Source organism: Pinus tabuliformis, chromosome 4_1 (genome assembly GCF_031772625.1).
Source record: "Pinus tabuliformis cultivar Carrire ecotype Pingquan chromosome 4_1, CPIR1, whole genome shotgun sequence".
Taxonomy (NCBI): domain Eukaryota; kingdom Viridiplantae; phylum Streptophyta; class Pinopsida; order Pinales; family Pinaceae; genus Pinus; species Pinus tabuliformis.
In genome coordinates this window covers 427,607,567-427,632,179 of record NC_142303.1, presented here as the reverse complement: position 1 = coordinate 427,632,179, position 24,613 = coordinate 427,607,567, and the positions used below count along the sequence as shown (strand labels likewise).

The window sequence follows — 24,613 nt, the reverse complement described above, 5'->3', positions numbered from 1 at the left end:
AGGTCAGATTCCACACAAGTGATGATGATAAAGTGAGAGAGGTGATTCTCTATTTATATGAGGTCTATCACTTATAATTAATGACTAGAAGGCCCTAGACAAGTTTATTTTTGAGTAGACATAAAGTAAAATTGGATTACAAGCCAACCCACTAGCTCAAGAACAAAGTAGGAAAAAATAAACCCACACGTGTTGAGAAAAGGTACTGTTGTCACACAGAATGTCTAGGCACTGCAACAATGGCTTAGATCGAGCGCTGTCACCCTGATCCCCAATCTCTTCGTTTAAGTTGTCTCCCTACAGCAGAATAAGGGGGGTTAACCCTATGGAAATGGAAAGAAGAAAGATTAGTTGGGCACCAACTAATCTGGGAGACACAATTAAGCGACCAAATACTCATTTTGGATTAAGCAAGATTTTAAAGGATTAGATCAGATTTAGACAATTGATACTAGTGCCTTATGGAGTCAACTATCTTACTGAGTAAATTTAGGACAAGTATTGGATAGATAATTGTTGCTTGGATGAATAGCTAACCTATATGACATGTAGTTCCTAAAACTAATGTGAAATGCAAGATTTTGGTTAACTTTAATTATATGCCTATTCTAAGTATGTCCTTTGATATTTGTCATTCTTAAGCCTAAACTTGATAGCGAATGGTAGAGAGAAGTCAAGGTGGAGCACACGAGGGTGTGATTAACAATCCCTCTCCTTGAAATCTAACGTACTTGGTGCCTCTGGCGCTACAGAGGCTATGGCTCTGACGACTGCAAGGTTGTCGTTTTAGACACTAAAAAGACTAGACATCTCAAGGAAAGACACAAAGGTGTTCCTATCTTTCTTTCAAAAAAGCTTATGCTTGGAGGTCGATTATTAAGCGCAAGATTAACTTAGAATGCGAAATGCAAGGAGGATTAGAAGATGTTTTAGTGAAGCGAGATGTTAAAGGCTCAAATCACTTAGAGTATGATTTATTTTGAGTTAAACACTAAGTACTTAAGTGAAAATTTAATGAAGAATCCCAATTATGCATGTGCTCAAAATACTCAATTTCAAGAACCGAAAGATATACAATTTTCCACAAGTCCATGATAGAGTACTAAATAAAAATGTTGATCACAATTACTTGAAAAAATTCTCAAAACTAATTATTCAAGAAATATCTAATAGATCCAAGTAAATAGATCCAAACTTAGAGTTAATTTCCCTTTTAGACAGGTCATCTTGAATGACTTGTTTGCCCCATGTCATTTTACTAACATTCCTCATGATATTCCATAAAACTCCATTAATAAATTTCTCTTGTTCCTGGGTAATGATGCAATCACTGCTACAAAGCATATCTTAAAGTTTACTCGTTGTACGATAATATATTGTGGATCTTCACAATATAATCATGAAGATGTCAAGATGCGACTCTTTGTCCTTTCCTTGGAAGGTGATGCTAGAGATTGGTTTTGAAATTGTCCTGATGATTGTTTTGATTCTTTACAAGACATATGAACTGACACTCCACTGTATACATACCAGACTCCCTAGTAGGTTGAGCTAGAGAGGCAAGCTATCTGAGCAAATTCGTCCTCCAGTCTAGAAAATAAATTTGTAGCTTCCTAGATGTCAAATTTGTTTGCGGTCATATTCGAGATCTACTGAAGACATCTTGAGTATAATTTCGTGTGCTTATCTCTTCCACTCAGCACCGATCTGTTGCTACAAACCATCTACGCCCAAGTTTGCATGACGAATTGAATGATGTGCTCACTGAAACCCTCTATCCAACAAATCCACAACCTGCAAATCTCTACCTCTGAGGTTGATTGATTTTTCCTCCTGCTTGGAATTGGAAATCGAACCCTCTTCCTCTGCAAATTCACTCTTCCTAGTGGCTGGCGCAGATCTGAGAAATTCTGCTCAGAACTCCCTCTGAAACTGCAAAATTTTCTCCTCGCTACCGAGCCTCTGATCTGATCTTCATCGCTCTAATACCATGTGAAATTTCCTTAAATTGCAGCAACTAGAAATTTATTCTTCTAACTAATTAATTATGTTGTTTATTTGTTACGACAAATAACGAATAAATCACACTGCAATTCTTCACAATAAAATTACTTTGTGGAAAATAAAATAGAACTGAGAAAATAGATGCAAACACACAATAAAAATGACAAATATTTTTGGACTAACGTCCATGGAAAAACCTTGAAGGGAAAACCAGTGCAACAGATGAGGGTTTTATTTTTATTATATGCAACAGCAAAAATTTGAGTACAATATCTGGATGCCAAACTGGAAATCCTCCAGCAAAATCTCTGACTACAAATCTAAGGGAACATTTCCATTCTCGACAAGCAATTCTCCTTGGCCACTCAAACTAGGATCGTAATCACCCTTGCACACGCTTTTGCGCAGCTTGTAGCTTCCACCACATGGATCTGATTCGATGTGCCTCAATTTGGCTCTCTCTGTCACTGAGATGAATTTTCTTGTCCTCTAGAAAATTATCCCAACCTTCAGCAACTAAATCGATCTCCTGCTTGGCTAAATCGAACTTCCTCAATGGAGGCTCTGCGCAGCCTCTCTGTGGATGTATGCGACCACACTTTTGTTGGTGTTCCGGCACTGGAACTCCATCGGAAATCTCTGTTGTTGCTCCCTCAATCACTGTGCTCTAGCTCAAACTCTCTCCTGCTAAATCTCTACAATTGGATAGCTCGATTGACCCAAGGAACTCGCTCTCCCTCACTAGATGTGTTTATCTCCAACCCCATCGATCTGCTTTTATAATCTCTCGTTGGATCACCAACAACCGTGATTAAATAGTTATCAACAATTAAGATCATCTAAAAATCAATTTGTGTGAGTTTCTACAGCTTTCTCACCTTTCCTTAATTAATTCCTATCAATTAACCCATTTTCCTAAGTTAAACTTAGGAAAAATTTACCCAATAGTTAATTAATTTAATTCAAGGGTTTCTCCACCTTATCTTGTGAAACCCTTTCTGGGTTTAGAAGATCTTGGGTTCCTTGGTCTCTTAGACACAAACAGAGACTAGAACACTCGTCTGATGCTACAAAAATTAACACCAGGTACATCGAACTGCCTCTTCTATATAGATGTCTAGGAGGGTTGAATAGGTGTCTATAGGAGGACTAGGCCAACTTGTCTAAGGAGGGTGACTTGGTCATCTTGTGGACTTTTTGACTCAGCACAAAATTCAAATTTCTTTTTTTTTTTACAAATGTGCAAATGTGATATGACTCAAATACATTTTCATTTGACTCAAAATTGTTAATTTGTAGGGCTAGATTGTTCTCTGTTGTAGATAATACAATTTTTAAACTTTTCAACATTTTACATATTTCATTCACCCCATAACATCATGTCATCATTAGCAATTATGTAGACAGAACAATAACATCAACAATGTAGTGGAACAATAAGAAACAACAGAAGAAAATCATACACAATAGAGACACCAAGATTTAGGTCAAAGACCAGGGAAAAACCCCACAAGGGGGAATACCAAACCAAATTCTTCTTTTTTAGATATTCATCAAATGTTTAGTTGATATACAAAGCACAATAAGAATGAGATACATCGATCACATCAGACCTCCTAGAGCTTGTTACCCACCACTCATGGGTAGTGTATATAGGAGAAAATTTTTCTCCTAGATGGTCTTCAATAAGCAACCCCTTGTGGCCACCAACTAGATAGCTCGATGTGTGATTTTCTCCGCCACCTGAGCCAGCAATGTGGTCCCTCGCCCATCTGTTATGAATGGATGTTTGAAGGTGGGCCTCCTAACCCCAACGGTATGACTTTTCATTGATATACATGAGTAATTTTCCTTTCTTGTCACGGGCACTATTGGGCATGAGTTGGTGGGAGGATTTGGCGGAAAGAGTGGGTTAGGTTTGTATTCTTCTCTGCACTTCCCGATTTCATGGTTACCCTTGTATCCTAGTCCCATGGGATCTCCTTTACTAACCATTTGGTTTTTGGGTTGTCAGTACATGGGAAATCCTGATTTTGGTCTCGTGGTGCCCCCTCCCAACACCACCTACATTGCTCCTTTTCCACTCATTTTGGCCCCATTCATCTATTTTCTCGTCTGGGTCCACATGTGTCCACATAGAAATAAATTGTATAGCTTGATCATATTGTTTAATCATGATTAAACTAAGTTAAAATGTTGCATAAATTAGATAATAAATCAACCAACAAGCCTAATCTTGGTTAGATTAGAGGAATATTAACCAAAGTGTCTAAACTTGGTTAATTGCTTAAATATGCATCAGAATAGGGGTAGAAGCAACCACAGGAAAACAATATGGACATGCTACTCAAAATGCACCCTTAGGATTAAGTTAATTATGTTTAGCGTAGATTAATTCAATTTAATTAGTTTAATCGTGTAATTTAAACACGATTAATTAATATGTAATAATGCATTGGCGCTAATGTTTGGTTTTTATAACAAAGGTCGAAAGCGACAAAGACATTTTGTCGGCTTGTGATATATGGCACGCACAATCCAGCGGTTGTGATTTACCCCGCCCGGATCAACGAAAAGGAATCAAGTTCGGATCCCCTTGCCCATCCTATCTTTATCAGCAGAGGGGTTCGAAAAGCGGTATTCCTATTCCCAAACCCCATGATACGTGTTGGGCGCTCGTCATTTCGAACCCCCCTCCCCCCGCTCCAAACTGCTTACCACCTACCCCCCACCCTTTGAAATCTGTGCATCTTCCCGCCAACGGTTATCTGCGCCAATTACATTATTCCTCCACCACATCCCTACTTCCCCGCAACTCCTATCTCACCACGTGGCCTCCTTGCTCCAGTTTCGTTATAATCTACCCGTTACACTATGCTCGTTACCTCCCAAACGTATACCACCTAGCAACCGATCTACTCCATAACAGACCAGAAGTAATGGAAAACTCCCAATTGTCTATAAAAATCCCCAAATCGATCACTGTCACTCCTTTCTGCTCGTCCCTTTCAGATAAATAGGTACAGGATTTCAAACTGCCACCTCATCTGCTCGATTGCTCGGTCACCCCTGCAGATTCCAGTCAGCCAGTTTCGACCACGTACCAGTCACAACAATCAATTTTCTTCATCAAACATTTGAATTTTCTTGGGTAAAAGACCAAAAACCTTCATCTTTGTTCCTAATATTCTGAGCAATGGCACCTAAGGGAAAGTCAAAACAAACCAGCGAGAATCCAATGATCCCTCCTATAATTGACTTGGACCATATACCCTTGGCAGATCAACACTACAAAATTGCAGAGACCAATTGTGAGTTCGACTTGTTCGAACTGCACAATTGGCTCAAACAAACCTTTCTAGACCAGAGTGATGAAATCAACCTCTGGGAATCCCTCTTGCCACAATTCATGTTTCCCCAGACTCATCCTTTTCCAGACTTTGTCATGTGGTGTCAATCCAGATATATTCCTAGCCAAAGAACCATTGTGGCCCAGAATGGTGACATTCTACTGACCATAACCCCAGAGTCCATTAACCAAATGCTGCAAATCCCCCAAAGTGACTCTTTCAACCCTTTTTCTATATATTCCCTCATGGAACTCTACCAAAAGTTGACCTTCCCTCAGAGAGCTAGGATATTTGAGATTTTCCTACCAGAAGATGTTCAACTCCCAAAGAAGAATCCCCCATACCCAACCTCTATGTTTCCTGAAAAAACTAAACAAATTGTGTCATTAGTGTCTTGTCTACTAGGATATCACTCAGATCAATGGGTACATGAACCTATTTTAGGTTTTTTGTCCATCTTTTCCATAAAAGAAAAACCTTCTGTAATATTTAATTTTAGTCAATTCCTTGTAGATAACATCCATGACCAATTCCTTAAGATCACAACAAAAGGAATGTTTAAACATTCATCATTGTTAGTTTACATGTTTTTTTTTCATCAAGCAAACAGGTTTCCAATGACCTTGCAGATATTGGATGCTCAAGGTAATGCCAGTCAATTATATAGTGGACCTCTTTAGTGAGGAAGAATTAAAGTGATTTCACCTTTAGTGACTTCATTGATTAGTTTATCTATACAGTGGTGTGTCTTCTAAACAACAATGTGGAACCTAGAATAGGTTATGAGATTCAAAGAACCTTACACCTCAGTGATCAATCCAAAACAGGAGACTAGTACTTGTACCAGAACTACACAGAAATTACGATGTATGGTTGTGAGTTGCCACCATACAGATTGCCAAAATATGTTCCCATGAAAATTTTCTCATTGGAGTATATCAAGCAAATAATCAAAATGGATGATTTTGCATTTTGTCTCAGCTAAGAACAAGGCCCAATTCAAGATCAAAACACAGGTGGGGCCATTCATATGCAATAGCAGGGCAGCAGGCACTGAGGCAAATACACTTCTCAAGCAGATGAACTTTCAGTTAAGTTTCACTTGGTCCTATGACCCCTTCAGCATAATTTCCAGTCTAAGAGTGGAGCAGAAGACCACTCCTTATTCTCATACTCCTAGGCCCAAGATTGAGAAGTTTATGAACAAAGATCAATGGGAGGAGAACACCTTGTAGGAAGTTGAGGAGCAAATTTTATCTACAACCACCTCACAGACACTAGTCCCTTAGGAGAAGCGTGATAAAAGGCCTAGAGAAGAAGAGTCTTCTCTAGTGACAAAAATTGAAGCCAAGCAGTTCTTAATTTATACAAAGAAACCTAAAATGAATCCACCACTAGTTTTTATGCAAGATGAAGAAGGACAGACTACTATAGTCATCACAGGTAAACATGTTTCAACAACACCAGAAGACATTTTTGTTGGTTGATGTGTTTGAGATAAACAAATATAAGCTGATAAAATAGCTTATGAGATGGCTTATCAATCTGACTCTTCTTATGAGAATTCTTCAATATGAGAATGTCCAAGTACCATGTATGGATTATGAATACCTCCCTAGTTAAGAGGGAGCATTGAAATGTGTAACTAGGTTCGGTCTTCAAAATGTCTATTGTAATCATGATTTTATATATTTGATATTAAAGAAAAAGAAATTTATTATTTTCATTCTTGATGCATGGGTTTGATGCTCAAGATAAATTTATTTGTAGGCCAAGCACACATTGAGTGCTCCTAGGTTTGCCATAGAATTATGAAGTCAAAAGAGTCATTTCAATTCATGTAAGACTCCATTAGGGATGTTGTATCTTGTAAAGAATCTCTTTGCAAAGTCAAAAGTGTCATAAAGACCCTCCAAGACCTTGTCAAACAAGTCACCTACAAGAAGGATCAAGTCGGCCTCATGGGCAACAATTCGACCTCCTAAGAAGCCTATATAAAAGAGAACCTCGACTTCATTTGAGAGGCACTTATTCAAGCAAAAAAGAAGTTCGATCTCCTTAAGAAAGAACCTGGAAGACAAGGAAAAAGGACGAAGCTCAAGGAAAAGAAGAAGAGAAGCAAGATCGAAGTTTTGGACCTCTCTCTCCCTCATGTTAGGGTTTCTAAAGTAGCTGCTAGACCGAAATTGCAGATGTTATAGAAGAAACTGCCGGGGATGTCAAAGTTGCAGAAGAAGTTGTTGGGGAAGTTGAAGTTGTTGGGAAACCCAAGTTACTGCTAGGTCAAAATTGTTGGAAGGTTGAAGTTGTTGGAAGTTGCTAGGTCAAAGTTGTTGGATTGAAGTTGTTGGGTCGAAATTGTTGGAAGTTGTTAGGTCAAAGAAGCTGGAAGATTTCATCAAGAAGGAGAAGTTTGACTTGGTCTTGGAGGGGTCTTTGACAAGGGTCTTACGTCTTGGAATTCGTCATTTGAACATTCTATAAGAGACAATAAAGAATTCTTGTGGGTTTTCCTTTCAAGAGGGGAGGTTTTGGCCCTGGCTTGCAGCTTATATTTTGTGTCCTAGTGTCTCATTGATCTTCATTATTTGGTAGTTGTTTGATGATAACAAACACAATAATAATCAAGAGAAAGAAGAAGCTAATGAAGCTAAGTAAAAATACATCACAAGCAATTATCAAAGTAAGAGAAATTAACTAATCTAGCTGTTCCTAGATTTTTCAACAATTTTCACCATAAAAACGCCGCAAAAAATAAAATACTAGAACTGAGAAATATAGAGCACACACAAAATAAAAATGACATTGTTATTTTTGGACAAATATCCCTAGAAAAACCCAATGTGGGAAAACCTGTGCAATAGATGAGGGTATTATTATTATGCAACAGTGAAATTTCTAAGTACAATCTAGATGCCAAATTGACAATCCTCTCCAAAGGAATAACTAGCAAAATTATTAAGGGAATTTTTCCCTTCTCCACAAGCAATCCTACAACAAACTGCTCACTGAAACTAGCCCCAGAATACCTCTGCACAACCTCTAATTCGCATTTCTCAGAACTGCCTCTGAATTAGATGTCCTTCATGTTGCTGCCTCTAGAAGCGATTCTCCAGTCGTCTGGAAAATTATTCCAGCCTCCGACAACTGAATCGACCTCCTCTCCAACATAATTGAATTGCTTGCGCAACCTCCTGTGGAATCTCTATTATTACTCTTTTACCTCTGCTACTGTCTTGTTGGCTCAAATTCTCTTCTTGACTGAATCTTTGCTCTCTGGGAAATTACAGCTGCCTAGACCATTCACCCACTCAATGTGTCTATCTCCAACCCAACGTCCTGCTCTTATAATCTCTCATTGGTGAACCAACAGCCATAATTAGATCTCCATCAATGGCCCAGATCTGCTCAATGAATTCTGCTCACAGGAACTCTTCCCAGCAATACCACTGCCTGATGGAACTGCCATTGAGAAAATCGAACCTTCCCCGCACTCTACCTTTGGAAATTGAGTTTTTCCCAGCAATTCGACTGCCTGGATGGCCCTCTGTGCAGACCTGGATATTGTGCTGCATAACTCCCTCTGAACCTGCACATATTTCTTCTTCGCTTCTTCACTTCTGATCTGTCTTCAACACTACTCTGATACCATGTGAAATTTTCAATTCTATTGGACACATCTGATCCTAATGATGAACCATAGTGGTTGGTTCGAAACGTCGATACAAAAAACATGAATGCGATGACTCCAAAAGACATCACTACACCATGTGAAATTTTCAATTCTATTGTAGCAACTGGAAATTATTCTTCTAATTGATTAATATTAAGTGCAGTTTATTTTCTATGACAAACAACGAATAAAATCACAACTGCAATTTTCACCATAAAAATGTTGTGGAAAATAAAATATTGGAACTGAGAAATATAGAGCACACACAAAATAAAAATGACATTGTTATTTTGGGACAAATGTCCCTGGAAAAACCAAATGTGGGAAAATCAGTGCAGTAGATGAGGGTTTTATTATTATTATGCAACATTGAAATTTCTGAGTACAATCTGGATGCCAAACTGGCAATCCTCTCCAAAGGAATCACGAGCAAAATTATTAAGAGAATTTTTTCCTTCTCCACAAGCAATCCTGCAACAAACTGCTCACTAAAACTGGCTCTGGAATACCTCTGCATAGGCCTCTGTGCTACCTGTAACTCGCACTACCCAAAATTGCCTCTTAATCAGACGTCCTGCCTATTGCTACCTCTAGAAGTGATTCTTCGGCCCTCTGGAAAATTACCCCGGCCTCCGACAAATGAATCGACCTCCTCTCCAGCAAAATTGAACTTCCTCAATGAGGCTCTGCACAAGCCCCTGCGTAGCCTCCTATGGAATAACTCAACCTCCTCTCGCTGACTCTTCTAGCTTTGGAAACCTCCACCAGAATCTCTATTGTTGCTCCTCTACCTATGTTACTGATCTCCTAGCTTGAATTTTCTTCCCGGTAGAATCTTTACTCTTTGGGAAATTCGATTTGCCTGAATCATTCACCCACTTAATGTGTCTATCTCCAACCAAACGTCCTGCTCTTATAATCTCTCGTTGGTGAACCAACGGCCATCATTAAATCTCCATCAATGGCTAAGATCATCTCAAACTCAATCCGTGTGAGTGTCTAGAGCATTCTCACATTTCTCAATTAATTCCTTTTAATTAAACAATTTTACTAAGTTAGACTTGGGCATTTTTTAATTATCGATCAATTAATTTAATTGAGTTGTCTCTAGGTATTTTTTCCCAAAACCTTTTTTGGGTTTTGGAGATCTTGTGTTTCTTACCTCTAACCAAAGTCGAGACTAGAACACTTGTCCAATGCTACTAAACTAACAGAAAGGATATATACAATGGAACTTATATGCTCTTCCTCAACACTACTAAAGCAGAAATAAAATTAGAATAAGTTACTGCTGCATTTAAAAGAGACTCATACAACTACATTTGAAAAAGACAACATTCTAGAATCATATGAAAATGCCCTAATAAGCAATTTTGACTAAACAATTCAACATCTAAGATCAGTTAAAGACCACTCTAGGTGATGTATCACTGTTGCTGTAATGATTCCACAAACCCTTCCAAAAGAAGAGACCTTTTTGAGCTAATCACTTGACAAGAAATATTTGAGAGACCAAGCTGACCAATAGGAATTGGAAAGTGGAAATCAGACTTAGCACCATATCCAAAAATGCTTGAACTCCTTCGCACATTTATAGGGAAATCAAAGCTATGCCACACTTCTGCGTGTTTAAAGTTTAAGATTTTGTATCATATATCACTAAATTTCTGGGAAGAAAACAAATATAATCTTTGATAGTTCTTTCGGATTTTGCTAGATCTAAAGAAATCAAATAGGGAGTCATTTCTTTACTTTATTTACATGTTGTATCAGCTCATTTGACATAAAGAATTGGGGCTTCATACAGAAACATTTGAGATGTAAAATGCCCAGACAGAGAAATTTGTAAATAAAGAAGCATACCTATGTCGTATGCCTGAGTCAATACCCCAAAAGCGTATGTGTGAGGGAATATTTATATGTTCCCTGACTTCTGCAGGCTGCCATCATCAATCCTCATTATTAGTAATACTAAAACAAATCTTTTGCACAACCTCTATTTAAACATTACAACACCAGGAATGTGGATTTAATCCCAACAACTTAGCACACCTGGCACACCATAGCTAAAAGTTTATTAGCTTCACCACATGCTGCGGTCATTTGGTCCATTACACCACAAGGCGCTCCAACAATATGATTTTCCACCTAAGGTGCATCAACAGTCATATTCAAAATTTCAAAAATATATTCTTCAAGAAGCACGAACTTAAGAATCTACTTCAACATTGGTGATTGCTATGTTATGAAGTATGGTGTAAAACACGAGATTCAAAGTTCAAATCCCCTGTGGGTCGAGACAACTAAAAAAAAGGAATCTACTTCAACAAGAAAATATTTAAGTATTTTGAAGAATTGCTTGCCTTTTGACAAAGTAGAGCCAACTCCCTTGGTGGAATGTTCAATCCTACAAACCAAAATTATTGTTAAGACACTGGTAGTTTAAAATGTGTCAAGAACATTAAATAATAGTAGGCATTAAAGAAACCATTTAGCATTAGGCAGAAACTGTCAAACCAACATTCTCAAATGTTTGAGTAAACAATGGAAGCCTTTGGCTGTAAATAAGTTGTTCCTGTAGAGTAATTGTCTTTTTCCTAATGAGCTAATGCCACTCAATATTCAATTACAACTACTAAAAGAATAGAATAAGAGATTGAATATCCTCCAACAGACGAGTTTCACTTCCAAGAAATGTATCTAGAATTAAAGTCTAGAGTACTTGCAGCTTGTGTCTAGTGTATTGGCTTCATGTGTTAACAGAAGAATGAAAACCATATGTTCTCTTCCTCATCTCTTCTGGCAAATTCTTTCTGCAAGATTGAAAGAAAAAATAAAAAGGGAGAGCCACAAAATTATTTCAAGTGATGAAGCTAAAAAGGGACTTAGTACACTGTCAAATAGTAAATTCAATGTCCATTCTCTCTTTGATTTAAGCACCAAAAAAGGAATATTCCTTTTGCAAACAAAGGAATAAAGAATCTACCCTAGGAATGCGAAAAATGCCAAAAGTTGAAACTTTGCCCCACATTTCTGTGCCTCTTAATTATGAAAATTCGTTTGTTTCTTTCTAAGTTGGGCACTTCTGCCCACGAATGTGTGGGTCTTTAACAAAAGCATCCCAATCAGATGTTTAAAACTTTAAATTATTACCACACAGACAAAGCACAAGCATCAGAACTGTACAAAACATCTCACTCAGCACTTTATTGCTCCTCCTCAAATTAATCCCCAATATCGTTATGAATATAAAATAACCTATATATCTATATCTATATATATATATATATAGCAACATAAAACTTAGGGTATAATGTAAATCATATGTAACATAATTATTAATAGGTACAGCTCGTAGAAACATGAATGTTCGTATGGGTCATTGTTACCCACCAATGTGTACGACAACCTTTGGGGTCTCAAAACTTTGTAGATGAAGAATCTGGGACCAAGCATGCAAGCAGGTTGAGGCTAAGAGTGAAGTCCAAATACTCATCATCTCAGTTATCTGCAGCAAGCATAACATGCTTAGGAGATGTATGAAGCCTTGCCAAATTTATTCACTATTAAGAACATTGGTCAAGTGGCAAGCTTGAAGAATGAACTAAGGACCACAAAGATGACTAAAGAAGATACAATGGCCTCCTTTATTGTGAAGATAGCGAGAATCAGAGGATGATCTTTCGGCCATTGATGAAATTGTTCCAGACAAAGAACTCATGATCACTGCTCTATTAGGATTGCCACCTACTTGGGGTGCATTTGCTGCAGGACTTAACAGTTGGAAGGAAGCTCCCAAGAGGAGGAGGAGGATCAGCGCAATGACAGAGAGGAACAGACCTAACCTACGCAGTGCCCAGTCATCTTTCTCAGCTAGGAAGGATTGACCCTGTGGCCAGGAGGTGCAAATTTTGACAATGTCGGGATTGCGCAGAGCCTAGAGGCACAGTTCTTCAAGTTGTTGAGGTATAGGGGGCTACAGATAATTTGCGGAGCGAAGTGGGTGGGGTACTGTGGTCAGAACAGTACCTAACAAGGAAAGACCAAGGAGGAGGGATTTCCAGAAAGGAAATCGAGACTCAGAGGGGGTCGAACTAAGGACTTCCAAGAGGGAAGTAAAGAGATCCAGAGGAGTCAAAAGAAAAGCAGCATGATGGCAGTGAATGGGTTGAGAGATCAGGATAGACTGGACAGAGCTTCCAACTTCGTAGTCTGGAAGGCCAAGATCTTGTCCATTCTAGACAGGTATCGCATCAAGCACTTTGCCTTGAAAACGATAGCGATCCCAGTTGACCCTACTGAAAATGAGAAGTACGAGGAGGCAATGGGTAGGGAAAAGTGCATCATGCTTGATGGGGTCAAAGATCATGTGGTGCCGCATATTGTTGAGAAGGACATGGAAAATGAGATGTGGGAGGCCCTGAAGAAATTGTACCAGCATACTTCCGTGCAGAGGAAGATGTTACTTGAAAACCAGTTGCAATCATACTAGATGCAGAAGGGAGAACAGATAGATCAGGAACTGATGGTGAGCACCGCATTGAACGCAGTCTCAGAGGATTGGGAGGTATTTGTCCAGAGCATAGTGGGCAGGTTGAGCCTTCCAGATTGGGAGGAACTGTGGTCGGCTCTTCTTCAAGAAGAGATCAGACGGGTGACCAAGGCGGGGAGTAGTGGAAAAGGGGTCAAAATCAAGGAGGAGGATACGAAGATGCGGCTCTCGCATCTGCAGGAAAGCTGGAGAAAAGAAAGAAGAATGAACTCTCCAAGGTCAAATGCTTCCATTATGGGGAACTAGGTCACTATGTGAACTAGTGTTCAAAGAAGAAGAGTAAGGGAGAGGCTTCTGAGACCAAGGCAGTGCCAACGAAGGCGGAGAAAGAAGTGGAGACAGATGACGACTGTGCCATGAGTGCTCATGCGCCACTTGAGAGGAAGTGGGGATACATCGAGCTGTAGTCAGGTGGACTCCAGATGATGAGGGGCAAGATCCTTGAGGTACCCAACCTCTTGGATTATACCTTCCTACAGGAGCCCCGAAGAAAAGTAGCAGGACTGGCGGATGTCAGTACAGAAGGATGCAGATGGAGTGACAGAGGGTGCACAGCGTGAGGCAACAGTGCGAGATACATGGAGTTGTTGCAGCAGCGCAGAGGTCAGTAGAGGGAGCACTTGTCAGCGACAGAGGGAGCTTCAGCATCGAGAGTGTCTCTAGCCTGACAGAGATGTCAGAGTTGGGTGGATCAGTTACCTACTTCTCGGTTACTGAGTTGCACTGCAGTAGTTAGCAGTGGCAGTGCTATGGGAAGCACGACACAGCATGATGAGAAGGGGATGCAGTGCAGATGCAGTGTTGGGAGTATGGACCAATAGCAGCATGGATGCAGAGGGAGCTGTTGTACAAATACAACAGTGGCAGTGGCAAGGCCATGGGTAGCAGTACAGGATGCAGTAGTGCAGAGGATGTTGGGCAGGGAGGCCTAGCATCAGCACATCAGCACAAAGACCGGTGCTGGATAATTAGGGTGATACTCAGTGTGGAGTATTACTAGAGCATAGTCCTCGCTAAGAGGGAGTGTTGATTTGGAGTAGCATTGGATGTGCTCTAGCCATGAAAATTGGTGGAGAGGCTAAAGCACATGAGATCTCCAAGACCCAAAAATGGTTTGGGCAGATTCTAACAGGTTTGGGAGATATTAAAATAATTAATATTTTTAATGGAGTTCCTAAGCCTAAACTTAGGAAAAATAAAATATTAATGTGTATTAATACAAAACTGGGTTAGAATGTTCCAAAAGTCATAGATCAAGCCAAATCTAATCTTAGTCATTGATTAGAGATTTAATCTCGGTCGTTGATGGACCAACAAGAAGAGTATAAGAGGAGGCTTGAGGGTCAATTGGAAGATACATTGAGAGAGATCAAGAACTTGATTTTCTGGGGCAAGGTTTGCTGAGGAAATTGAGTGAGTGAACAAAGTTGCAGCTTGTTGGAAATACTGAGAGGGGGGTGAATCAGTATTTCTTTTCAATTGTCACATTTACCAGTTAGATCACTTATATTTAGAACACAAAATGAATAGTAGAAATAAAATGCTTTTATTAATATAATCTTTATAATGAATCAAGTATAATATGGGTAAGGCTCCCACCCTTGATGAAGACACACAGGCTCCAACCTGGGATGTGCCAAGCACCTACTTGGATTTTAGTGAGGCTCTGACCTCTAGGGCTTCGACCCTATCTTATCCAAGGCACCAACCCCAAGGGCTCCAACCCTATAGCTTCACTTTGTCAAGGTATTTTTGGTTGTACTTCACGGCTCCCAAGGTCTTCTTCAACGAGCCCTGTCAGTGTTCAGTTATCCCTTCACTTAGTCTCCACATCACATCATCAATGACAACCTTGTTCTTCACGTGAAAGTGTCTCCACTATTCTTCATATTACCCAATCAATTTCTCCAAGTCACCTCATGATGACATCACAGTCTCCACTGTTTTACAAGCCGACCGATTCGAAACCGACTCGGCCGAGTCGAACCGAGTCATTAGCCTGAGGAGTGACCCGGCCACCTAACCGGTCCGGTTGACCGAGTCACACATGACTCGGCCGAGTCATCCAATGACTCGGCCGAGTCATGTGTGACTCGGTCAACCCGGCCGGGTCCGTTATGACTCGGCCGAGTCACACTTGGGACGGCTGGGCAGCGTAAAAAGTTAAAAAAATTCACTTTTTTGGTAATTTTTCAAATGTTTAATGCAGTTTATGGATTCCAAAGGGTAATAGTAATTTGTTAAATGCTTTTGGGGTCCATTTCCCCCTCCCAAACCCTATTTAAGACACCCAAATGCTCTCATTCACTCACAACAATCTTATGCATTTGAGTGAGAGTCTTCTTTGAGAATTAGTGAGCAGTGCTTGAGCTTGTTTTGGAGCAGCAGTGAGGAGTCTTGGAGGAGCATTGTAGCTGGAGTGAGGAGCTTCTTGGGCAGCCATTTGGAGCAGCATTGAGGAGCTGATTCTTGGAGCAAGCTTGAGGAAGCAGTTTGTGCCTGGAGGTATTTTTTTCCACCTCTATAAATCTGTTTTTGCTTAGTAAATTTGAGGTGCATATCAAGAAAGCTTAGAGAGTGTTTTTTGTCAAATAAATGAACATTGAATCAATTTTTTTTTTTTTTTTTCATTTTCAGATTGTTTTCCTAGTCAAAAAATGGCACCTAGAGCAAAAGATCCTGCTTCGGCATATGTTGAAATGGTTGATAGTCAGATGCATTGCAAATTTTGCCATAGGAAAATTAAGGAAGGTCCTGGGGGCATTAATAGGCTGAAACAACACTTGGCAGGGATTAGAGGCCAAATTACCCCATGTACCTCATCAGAAATTGGGGAGATTAGAAAGAATTTGTTGGCCAGCTTTGAGAAATTTAAAGAAGATAAGGCTAGGCAAAAAGAGATACAGGCTGAAATTGGGAGGAAGAGGGAGATACAAAAAATGATGGCTACCAACCCCCACTATGATTTTGAGGGTTCTTCCTCTATCCCTCAAACTGAGGCATCCAACCCTTTCCGTTATGTTCCTCCCTCTTTTGGTTCTGTTCAAGATAAGGGAAAGGGTAGAATGAATTTGAAAAAGGGTGATGTGACTATCAAAAGTTATTTCACTCCCTCCTCTCCATCAGATGCACATGGTCCTGAAGTTAGTAAAGGTCAAATTCAGCCCACTTTAGATGACCATTGGAAGAAAGAATTGAGGGAGACTGCTTGTGACTACATAGCTAGATGGTGGTATGATGCTGATATCCCCTTTAATGCTACTCGTTCACCATATTATGAGCCTATGTTTGATGCCATACATGCTGCTGGAAAAGGCTTCAAAGGCCCTACTATGCAAGAGCTAAGGGGGTTTCGTTTGCAAAAAGAAATTCAATCCATTAATGAGTATTTGCAAGAGTTCAGGGACTCATGAGCAAGAACAGGGTGTACCATCATGTCAGATGGATGGACTGATCAAAGAAACCGTACCATCATAAACTTTCTTGTCTTCTGCCCACAGGGAACCATGTTTTTAAAATCAGTTGATGCATCTGATAAGGTAAAAGATGGCCACTTGTTGTTTCAGCTATTGGATCAGGTTGTTGAGGAGGTGGGGGTGGCTAATGTTGTTCAAATCATCACAGATAATGCCTCTAACTATGTTCTTGCTGGTAAACTGTTAGAGGAAAAACACAAGACCATCTTTTGGACCCCATGCACTGCACATTGCATAGACCTCATGCTTGAGGATATTGGAAAATTAGATTGGGTCAAAAACACTGTAGATCATGCCAAAAGCATAACAAAATTTATCTACAATCATACACTGGTTTTGAGTCTCATGAGGAAACACACTGGAGGCAAGGATATTATTAGGCCTGCCATCACTAGATTTGCTACACATTTTTTGACATTGCAATCTATGCTTTCCCAACATATAAACTTGCAAAAGATGTTTTCCAGTGATGAATGGAATCAAAGCAATTGGTCTAACAAACCAGAAGGCAAAGAATTGAAAAGAAAGTCCATGAAGAAACTTTTTGGAGAAAGGCAGCAGAGATTGTGAAGCTTGCTGAGCCACTAGTTAAGGTGTTGCGGTTGGTGGATGGGGAAAGGTTGGCTATGGGCTTCATTTATGAGGCTATGGATCAAGCAAAGGAGCAAATAAAGACAGCATACAAGGATAGAGTGGCAAAGTATGGGCCCATTTGGGCAATCATTGATGAAAGATGGAACAATCAACTCCATCGCCCTATACATGCAGCTGGGTATTTTTTGAACCCACGGTATCATTATAAAGCTAAGGAGTCAGGAGCTTTGAGGGGGGAGGTCAGAGATGGACTGGTTGATTGCATTGAACGCATGATCCCATCGGAGTCTGATCAGCTGGAGATACATCAACAGGTCACATCCTTTAGCAATGCCACAGGTACCTTTGGGAAGAACCTAGCAAAGATTGCAAGAGAAGCAGATGAGCCAGGTAAACAAAAATTTCAATTTTCAATTTCTTAATGGTTTTACTTTTTTTATTAAAGTTTGTTAAATCATTTATAATTTGAAAGTTAGATATAATTTGTAATTTTGTTGAGCTTCAGCCTTCATCTAACTCATAATTCATTACACTCCTATGTTTTTTGCAGCACAATGGTGGGAGGCCTTTGGTGGCCAGTGCCCTGAATTGCAAAGATTTGCAATTCGTATTTTGAGTCAAACTTGCAGTGCATCTGGGTGTGAGCACAATTGGTCTGTCTTTGAGAGGATTCACACAAAGAAGAGAAACCGTTTGGATCAAAAACGGTTGAATGATCTAGTTTTTGTCCAATACAACCTTCGGCTCAGACGAAACCAATTGCTGAACAAAAGACCTGATTCAGATCCCATTGTGTTGGAAGACATTGATCCAACATCAGATTGGGTAGTGGAGAGTCGTCCACCAGAGTTTGATCCTGATGAGGATCTTGATGAACTTGAACATGTTGTTCAACTTCAGCCTGTTCAGTTGAATGCAGATCCCAATCCACCAGCCTCAATCTCACAGCCAGCAAGGACTCCAGTTGTAGGTGCTTCCTCTGCTCAGCCATGACAGAAGCGCAGCCGCATATCTACTCTATCTCAGCTTGCATCTGCTGCACAGCCTGCTAGTGGTACTGGTACCACTTCTACAGTTGCAGTTGGAGACGATGATGATGATGAGGAGGAGCCATGGGGCCCCTTGTCTGACTTTGATGATGATGATCCAGAGATTGGTCGAGATGATCTTGGCTCCTCTGGCAGTAGCTACTAGCCAGTAGTACTTACTACTAGTATTGCAGTCTGGTCACCATCACAGTTTACTTTTGTTGTAGAGGCCATTTCTAGCCTCCTTGGTTATTTGTATTTTGTTTTGAGTCTTTGATCATGTATGACAGTTGACTATGTATTGCCATTGGGTACCATTTTGATATAGTGGATTGGTTCATGAGCCTACTTTGATCATATGTTGTCTTCCATCTATATTATAATGCTGTGTGTTTGGAAACATGAATGAAAATCTTTAAAATTATGTTTAAAACATTTAAAATTATGTTTTTTAATAAAAAAAATAAATATTTAATGTATTTTTTACAACGACCGAGTCAATGAAATCGAGCCAGCCGAGTCATTACCGTTTCGGAGTCGGAGTCGGAGTCGATCCTCGGCCGAGTCGGAGTCTTAAAACATTGACAGTCTCCAATGATCTCCACAAATCTTCAATATGTCTTCAAGGTACTCCAAGATGTTTTCCAAGATTCTTCACTATGCTGCACTAGGTCTGCTCCAAGAATTCTTCAAGGGTTCTTCATCAAAATTCTTCACTGTTCAATTTTTCAATATTGGTTCTACAAGACTTCAAATATGCTCTCCCACAAGACTGCTTCAACAAGGTGTCTTCAACAATCCTCAAATGTTCAACTAGCTTCAAAAAGATTTTTTCTTGAGTGTCCAATATTCTTCAACCTATAATTCCTCACCACTGACTGTATATGCTTTGATGCCACCACAGTTGCTTTAACAGTAAAGCTCTGAAACTTCAAAGTGTTGGACTGTCTGTAGCCATTCTTTTACTGAAAGTCTGAGAGTATTAATGTTGCAATCACAGCCTAGCTCACCACTTAACCCAATCTTATGACAGTCCTTTATACCTGATCCATAGCACAAAATCTGAGCACTCCACAAACTGAAATTTATCTGAGGGACAGTACTGCTCCACAATCCCTAGATTGCTGCACTAATTTGAGCTTACAGCAGATCCAAAGCACAAGTTCGATGATGAGCTAAAACAGTCTGAAATACTGCACCTATTCTGAGTTATAGTAGATCCGAAGCACAGGTCTGAGGATGAGCTGAAGACTGTGATGTAATAAGAAGTCCGAGCCACAACAAAACAAATCCGACCCACTATACTACAATACAAAGTCCGAGCTTCAGGTGATAAATAGATCACTGTTCGGTTTTGCACCAATCTGAGCTGAAGAAACACTGTCCTATTGCACCGCTTATTTTTGAAACCCTTGACCGTCGGCTTGCTTCAAAGGTTTGTGAAACACTGCTCATCTACCAACAGCGGAATGAACAAACTCGCACTTGTATCAATCTTTTGCTCGACAGTTCTTCTTTTATTCGTTCTTCCCTGCCATATTTCAACGAATTTATTTTTATGTACTTATACCATTTGCCCAAGGTTTATGATTGACATATAATGAAACAGACTTATGGTGGTGAAGCCAACAAATGTCCAGCATAATTCTTTTAGCGTATTATATAGTTTGAAATATGGCAAGCCGGTATATATTATGTAACATGGAGCTGACATGTAGGTTAATGAATTAATTTTAAGTTATACGATTTCTAATGGAGGAGCTGTCATAATTAGAAGTCGATTATATAATGAGAAATATTTATATATAGTGTTCCCTTTTTAAATTGAAAAAAATATGCATGCCATGAAGTGGATATGACTTGTATAAAAGTTTTATTAATGTATTAAATTAAAAATTTGTTATGTTATCACTTTAAGGAGTGGATAGTATATGTTGGAAGGAACTTATGTACTTGGAGTATTATAAGATTTTATCTTAATTTTTTTTTATATTTTTATAATATTTAATAATGTATGGTAGTGTAAATGTGTAGCTAGGTTTAGGGATTTTATGGGAAGGTTTAGAATTTAGGATTTTTATAAGGGAAATGGGATTAGGATTTTGTTATTATATTAGGGTATACATAAATTTTTATCATGTGTTCAGGGTTCTTAATAAGTAATAATGAGAAAGGACAACAATTAGAGTACGAGGGTATTTAAAGATTTTCACCTTATTAGGGAATAGGCTTCAAACATTTTAGAGCTAAGATTTGTTATGTACCTAGGGAATGTGCTTAGGGTTTGTTTCTCAAGAAGTTAAGGCTAGGGTTTTCAATCACTTAGGGTTAGGAAATTTATTAGGGTTTTAGCCATATTCGACAATTCCATATTGACATCAATGAAAACCTTGATTAACACAACGAAGGGGCAGTGAATACATAGCAGAGAGGCAAAGTTAGTACTAGGAGGATCAGCGCAGAGTCAAGAGAGGGACGCAGAGCTAGCTAGAGACCATGCAGAGGTAGCGATAAGCTGTGCAGAGCCAGAGAGGGCTAGCATGTGAGATGCAGAGAATCCAAGGGCTAACGCAGAGGCTCCAGAAGTTGAATCAGAGGCCAGAGAGGCTGACGCAAGGCCTAGAGGCAACGCTGGGATCATTTCGTGGGGCACACTGAGAGTCGGAGAGCCGAATAAGGTGACGCAGTCCCTATCAAAGTGACGCAGAGCAGCAAAAGCTGCATTGTTGTTGTGGGATCGTTCAGCTGGTGTTTTAGCCAGAGTATATGTCTCCCACTGAGAGGTACTACTGCCAAGGGCATTCTTTGTTGGGTGAGCCATTTCTAGCACCCAGGGTTTATTCTGAAACTGCATAATAATAAAACCCTCTGAATAACTGCACCGGTTTTCCCGCATTGGGTTTTTCGAGGGACATTAGTCCAAAAACAACGGTGTCACTTGTGTGCTTGTTTACTTTCATTTGATGATCTATATGTGTTGATACTGTATTTGTATTTATTTTCAGTATTTAGATGGTAAATAACTTGTTAAGTAATTGAACAAGTAGGAAGAACTAAATCAGATAGTACAGGAAGAATTTCTAACAGGTTAAACTTAGAAATTCCAACATGGTATCAGCGGGAGGTTGCAAATCACCGAATAATTGAAGGCATCAGCTGAGCAGAGAAGTAGCAACAGAAAACCGTTGTCCCGAATGACAGAAGATGTTCCTAGCAGAGCGCAGCAAGGAAGGGGTGACATAGAGTGCCTGCGTCATAAGTTTGAGCTAGGAGGAGGATCAGCGTAGTGGCAGAGAGGAGCAGACCTGACCTACGCAGTGCCCAGTCATCTTTCTCAGCTAGGAAGGATTGACGCTATGGCCAGGAGGTGCAGATTTTGCCAGTCCCGGGATTACGCAGAGCCTAGAGGCTCAGTTCTTCAAGTTACTGAGGTATAGGGGGCTACAAATAATTTGCGGAGCGAAGCTGGTGGGGTACTGTGGTCAGAACCAATGTGGAAAAAGTCGAAGTCGGGATTAATTCGGCAAGGGTCCAAAAGTTGAAAAAGTCGGCGAAGTTGGGAGTTTTTTGAAAAGGTCGGCAAAATTAAAAAAACACAATTATTCATTTTTTTTTTTAACATCTACAGTATCCACAACATCAAATAAATGCATTTCCACATAAACATGTAAAGAAAGCTAATATATAATATGTATATGAAGTCTAGTGCTACATCACATATCAAAATAGTGAATCAACTCCTGAATTTTGGGTCATGTCTGAGTCTCAACTCTCAAGAATCAAAATATCAACAAAAAATATAATAAATGTATATCATGAGTCATCTAAAAGTCATCAAGTAATCAGTCACTGAGATCCTCTTCCCCTTTTACGGGAATAGGTAACGGCTTTGCCTTTTCCTCTAGAGGAAGAAGGCCCTGCCCCTAGGATACAAATGGACCCAATTGTCCTTTAGAAGTCGATGGAAGAGGTGGCCTCTGTCCTATGCTGCTGCTGCCCATCCTAGATGGTGTCACCTCCTCCTCATCATCCTCATCCAGCTCTACCAGTGCCTCCTGACCCTGATGTTGCTCCTCCTCTACCTCTGGCTCTCCCTGCCCTGCAACTGCTACATCCTCTAGATCCAAACCTAACCAATCCGTGATCGAGTCCATGATCGACCTCTCAGTCTTGACTCTCCATGAAGAGGTGGTATCAATATTGTCCAATGAGATGGCTTCCACATCAGTAGGTTTCTGAAGCTGTCTCACCCACAATCAAAGATTGTAGTAGACATAGACCATGTAATTGAGGCGTTGTGACTCCAATCTGTATTAGGGTCATAGATTGTAAATTAGTACTTCGAAAATTTAAATATTAAAATTAATCAAATGAATTCAAAAAAATTTAATTTGAAATATTTTTACCTATTGCGCTTTTTGCTATGTATTTTGTCAAATACACTCCAGTTGCAGTCACACCTAGAGGAACTGCATGTTTGGCTAAGCACTCAAATGGCAAGCTTTTGGAGATGGGGTACTCTGGCACCATAGCTTGTCCACCAAGCATCTACAAGTTAAAAGAAAAATGAGAAACATAAAAAAAACATTGAAATTCTAAACTTGAAAGCTTACCTGGCATTTTGGTCATCCTATTCTTAATAGCCATGTTAAAACCAAATGTGCCACCTCCCATCCTATAGACCTCCATTTCTTTAGAAATATCTTCACGTTCTTGCTCAGATGACACCATCCTCTCGACACAAGTGAAGAATCCATCCATCAACTCGGCATCAAATCTAAAACCACAGGTGTAAGAAAATGCAAGGTTGAGATAGATACCTGCAGCATGAATGGGACGATGGAGGGTATTGTTCCATCGTTAATCAATCACTCTCCATATGACCTATTGTTTCTCTAACCCCTCGTCTCCGTTATCTTCATAATAAGCACGAATGGCTTCTTTGGCCCTATCCATGGCCTCATACAAGTAGCCCATTGCGGGCTTGTCTCCATCAACCAACTGAAAAACCCTTACCAACAGTTCTGAAATGGCACACACCTCCTCTACTCCTGCCCAAAAGCTCTGATCATATGAAATTAGTCTACATATGCCCTCTCCCTCTAGTTTGCAGCTAATAGATAAAGAACGCTAATCCGCTGAAAGAAACATGCTCTTCACATCCCACATAGAATTCAACAGAGACTGAAGAGATATGAAAGTAGTGGCAAATCGTGTAATGGCAAGACGCACCAACTCTTTGTTTTTGGTGTATTTTCTCATCAAGCTAAGCACAGATGCATGATTATATATAAATTTGATTATGCTCTTGGATGATTCAACAATATCCCTCACAATAGGAATCTTACCTATATCCTCCAACATCAAGTCAATGCAATGAGTAGCACAAGGTGTCCAAAACAAGTTAGGATACCTCTCCATAAGCAACTTGCCAGCTACAACATAATTTGCAGTGTTGTCCGTTATGACTTGGACAAAATTGCTTGGGCCTACTTCCTGAATGAAGATGTCCAACAACTCACATAATGTATATGCATCTTTAATGTGTGCAGATGCATCAACAAATTTCATAAACATTGTCCCCTTGGGACAACTAACCAAAAAATTAAGAAGGGTCCTACCCTTCTGGTCAGTCCAACCATCTGCGATGATTGTGCATCCAGTTTCTTCCCATGATGCCCTAAACTCCGCCAATCTAGCAGTGCAATCAGTGTTTTCATCTTGAAGAAGAGGCCCTCTCAATTCTACAAAGGTGGGGCCTTTGTACCCTGGGCCAACGACAGCAACAGCATCAAACATAGGCTGGTAGAATGGGTTTGTCTTGGCAATGTTGAAAGGAACATCACTCCATAGAAGACACTTACTGACCAACCTGTCAGCTCTGCCTTTTCCTTTTTTTTCATTGTTGATTTGATCCCAGGTTGTGCACTAGCTGT

At 39.8% G+C, this 24,613-nt stretch overlaps 1 protein-coding gene across 1 annotated transcript in view; it reads right to left on the bottom strand.

Annotated features, from left to right (window-relative positions):
- Nucleotides 1-24,613, bottom strand: part of LOC149176121 (L-arabinokinase-like) — a 474,339-nt gene that overhangs the window by 51,318 nt on the left and 398,408 nt on the right. Inside the window, exons 22-24 of the mRNA XM_089419887.1 lie at nucleotides 11,391-11,434; nucleotides 11,080-11,175; nucleotides 10,891-10,967 (exon numbers count right to left, since the gene is read on the bottom strand). Coding sequence (XP_089276013.1) covers nucleotides 10,891-10,967; nucleotides 11,080-11,175; nucleotides 11,391-11,434 — 217 coding nt within the window. The remainder of the gene's footprint in view (nucleotides 1-10,890; nucleotides 10,968-11,079; nucleotides 11,176-11,390; nucleotides 11,435-24,613) is intronic.